This window comes from Populus trichocarpa, chromosome 10 (assembly GCF_000002775.5).
Source record: "Populus trichocarpa isolate Nisqually-1 chromosome 10, P.trichocarpa_v4.1, whole genome shotgun sequence".
In the NCBI taxonomy this organism is placed as follows: Eukaryota; Viridiplantae; Streptophyta; class Magnoliopsida; order Malpighiales; family Salicaceae; genus Populus; species Populus trichocarpa.
Window position 1 is genome coordinate 14,675,513 of NC_037294.2, and position 3,720 is coordinate 14,679,232.

At 36.1% G+C, this 3,720-nt stretch overlaps 1 protein-coding gene across 1 annotated transcript; it reads left to right on the top strand.

The window, feature by feature from the left end:
* The first annotated feature begins 1,392 nt into the window (after window positions 1-1,392).
* LOC7466923 (transcription factor TCP12) lies at window positions 1,393-3,488 on the top strand. Its single transcript, XM_002314850.4, has one exon. It carries the CDS (start codon window positions 1,840-1,842, stop codon window positions 3,307-3,309), a length of 1,470 nt encoding a protein of 489 aa, XP_002314886.2. The 5' UTR covers window positions 1,393-1,839; the 3' UTR covers window positions 3,310-3,488.
* The last annotated feature ends 232 nt before the right edge of the window (window positions 3,489-3,720 follow it).

The following is a 3,720-nucleotide window of genomic DNA, read 5'->3' on the forward strand; positions in this document are numbered from 1 at the left end:
ACATTAGAAAGAATAATTGATGGCTTTTTTATCAGTTCCCATAAATTACGCCATTAATGATGTCCTGAAAAATCAAAGTAGCTTAGGAGTAAGGCTTATGTCTTAGATAATCAGCTAATCTCTTGGTTCTAATAATCTTATTCATTTTTATTGACCACAATGACTAGCAACTGATACCTTTAAAAGGTTTTTTTTTTATGGATTTGAGGACTTTGTGATGCTTAAGTAAATATTTTTTTTGAGAGAAAAGTCAATGATATTTTAGAGAGAGACTCTGAAAATAAATATGCAATAAATAATAGAGATTGTGAACCCCCTTTTCATTGAAGGATTCATTGGGTCATTATAATTCTTGAATCTTGTTTTTTTGTAGAGATGAGAGGTTGAAATGTCATCTTGCCTTGATAGCATTAACGAAGAAAAATATCTCTGACACGCATTAAAAAGGAATAAATATCCCCTATATATCATTAACGAGGGATAATTAATGTTATTTTGAAGACTTTTATACACTTAGATGTGTAGAGAGATGATTACCGTTGACCATAATATTTTATGTTAAGGGTCACAAGAAAAAAAAGACAAACGGAGTCTTTTGGCTCAATAAGGAGCTTAGAAAAATCAACAGTTTAACATCCATTTAGGCTTGGTGAGCTGCTGATCATAGGATGTCGAGCTTAACAAGCCAGACCTGTATATGTTTGGGCTTAATGCATAGTTGAGCCCAGGAACATCGGGTTATCACCTTACTTTTAATCCTTTTAAACATAATTTTTAGACAAAAATAATATATATAAAACACGTTGATATATCAGTAATAAAATGATGTTTAAGATGATTTAAGACATTATAGATTAGATTTTAGTTAGAAGAAGTGATTGAGTTGTTTGTAAAAAAGAAAAACAAAAAAGGGATGGAGGAGATCTGGATGGGAGTGGTATCATAGGATTTAAAATCTCTCTGATATTGAAACAAATTTGGTATATGATAGAACCAAATGATGTTAAAAGATCCATAACATATATAGATTGATGCTTGGTTGGTATTTGTTTGTATACTGATTAAACAAACCTAAGTAATTTCAAGATTATTCTTTGGCAGGTGGAAGGCGCTTGACAATTGAAGATCAAGATAATTGTGGATTAACATTTGGAAACAAATTAAAATAGTTGGGATAAGCTCGGGTAAATAATCACAAAAGAATCGTACCTTGTTTTTGGTCTTTTTTTTCTTAAATAATACAAGATACAGTCAGAGAAATGAAAGTGACATTTGGTCTCCCAGTCAAAAGAAAATTTTGCCCATCCATGGTGGTAAAAGTAACTTTGGCTCATTTTTACATGCCTAGCTCTCACTCTGCTGCTTCACAGATATCATTACTTGTCCTTCTTCCCTCTCTCTCCCTAGCTAGGTTTCCTAGAGGTGGCCATGTCTATTGTCTACTCTACTCTGCTACTCTCATAAGCTCCTCAAAAAACTTCCTCACCTTTCAATCTATTTTTATCTTTCTCTGAAAAAGAAAGAACAAGAACGGTTCCTATCAGGCAACCACACCTGTGCCCACGTGAATTGTTGCCAATGAAATGTGGGCTGGCTCTTCAGTTTCGTACACTTAATCACTATCAAAGCTAGCTCCTATTATCTGTATCATTTCTGTGTACCGTAGCAACAATCACAAATTGCGCTACTGTTCTATATTTCGGAAAGAGATGAAGATAAAGTTTTATCACCCATAAACAGAGGTTCCTTGGGCTAATTTTCCTTCAATCTTGCACCAATTTTAGAAACGCTAAAAGCACTCCAAAAATAGCTCTTCAAAAGAAATAGTACTGTTCAGCTATGTTTTCTTCAAGTAGCAGTTTCAATCCCTTTCAATACGAAAACCCTACCATGATAGCAAGCACTTTAGCTGACCCAGAAAACCCTAGCTCAATAGAAGACTATTCTCCAACGTCGTTCTTGCAGCACTTCCCTGATCTCTTTCTCGATGATGGTGATTTGCTGGTAGGTGAGCTCTTATCACAACAACAGCAGCAGCAGCAGCAGCCGGGAGTTTTTGGGTCTAATACTCATGTTTTGGCAGTTGAGACTCAGGAGATTAACCCAGTAGCTTCAAACGATGAAAGTACAAGAAAGTTCAATAATAGCAAGATGAAAGGTAATGTTAATACTTCAAAGCAGCCAATTCGTCAACGGCGAACAGGGAAGAAGGACAGGCATAGTAAGATCCATACTGCTCAAGGGCCGAGAGACCGAAGGATGAGGTTATCACTTCAAATTGCCAGAAAGTTCTTTGATCTCCAAGACATGCTCGGCTTCGATAAAGCAAGCAAAACTATCGAGTGGCTCTTTACAAAATCGAAGGCCGCGATCAAGGAGCTCACAGATACTGTTCCAAAAGTGAGAAAATGCAGTAGTACTAGTGCTGGCAAGAGTGTTTCTTCCACTTCTGAGAGTGAAGTTGTATCAGGTATCAAGCTGACACCTGACACTAATGGAGACAGGAGAGTGATGGAGGCAAAGAGTGACTCATTAGTGAGCAAACCTAAAGAGAAAAGGAGCAAAAAAGTGCATAAACCAGTTTTTAATCCTGTTGATAGAGAATCTAGGGAGAAAGCAAGGGCAAGGGCAAGGGATCGAACAAGAGAGAAAATGAAGAACAAAGGCATAAACAAGTCAAGTCAGTCTTCTCAAGCAAACCCTGACAATTTGGAAAAGTTTGGGTACTCTAGTACCCTCGAATATGGTGAAAATTTGGCTTCTGGACGCCAAGAAATTAATTCTTCTGTGAAGGTAGTTGATGAAGAAGAAGAATCCAACAATCATCATCACTTGCTGCCACATCAAATGGATCATGTCAGCATCATTGACAAATTTTTTGGGATCACAAATTCACCAAGATCATCTTCGATTTTCGATTTTTCTGAGAGTATTGAGGTTCCAAGTGGGGCTACTTTGAAGGATGAGTTTTCAGGGTTTCCTCTGAAGTGGGACGTGACAAATGGTAGAGTCCAGTATAAATATAATGCACTGCCAAACATGAAGCTACCATCAGGTAATGTTCAAGCACAAAACCCTAATGTAAATTTCATGACCACCCCGCATGCCCTAGAACCAAACTTAAGTACAATGATCATGACAACATTAAACGCCCATGTTGAAGAAAGCCCTAATTCAGCTTTCATGAACATGCCAAATCCCAATGAGCAAAATCCCATTTCAATTCTCAAGACCACCACCACAATTGACAATGGAAACCAATTCTCCTCCAGTCACATTTTTGCCAGAGACTATGATCGCTTATATTGAAGTGTCTAAAACCTTGTGTTAGTTGAACCGACAAGGTTTGCTTAGAGAGTTGAACTCATGTCCATTGAATCCTTTTCTAAATGGTGGAAGGAGAATGAAAAACTTTATAATTTCTTTCAGAGATAGTAAGCATTTCTACAAATTGGGTTGATGTATGAGTAAGTCTTCACTTTCGTTTTTGTTAGCAATGTGTGTGCGCATTTTGTGTTAGAATTAATTTTGAAACCTACATTCAAAGTAATTTTAGTTATTTTAGGTTTTGGTTATTAATTTGTAGAAAATCAATGATATGATTATTCAATATCTAGAACTTTTTATAAACAATAAAAATGTGTTATGAAAAGTATTATAATCTAAGTACAAGTCCATAAGATTTCTTCTCTTGAAAGAGTAATATGATGTAATGAATAG

Bases quoted from the DNA above. Each gene is read 5' to 3' on its own strand.
- LOC7466923 (XM_002314850.4), top strand. From the start codon at position 1,840: ATGTTTTCTTCAAGTAGCAGTTTCAATCCCTTTCAATACGAAAACCCT.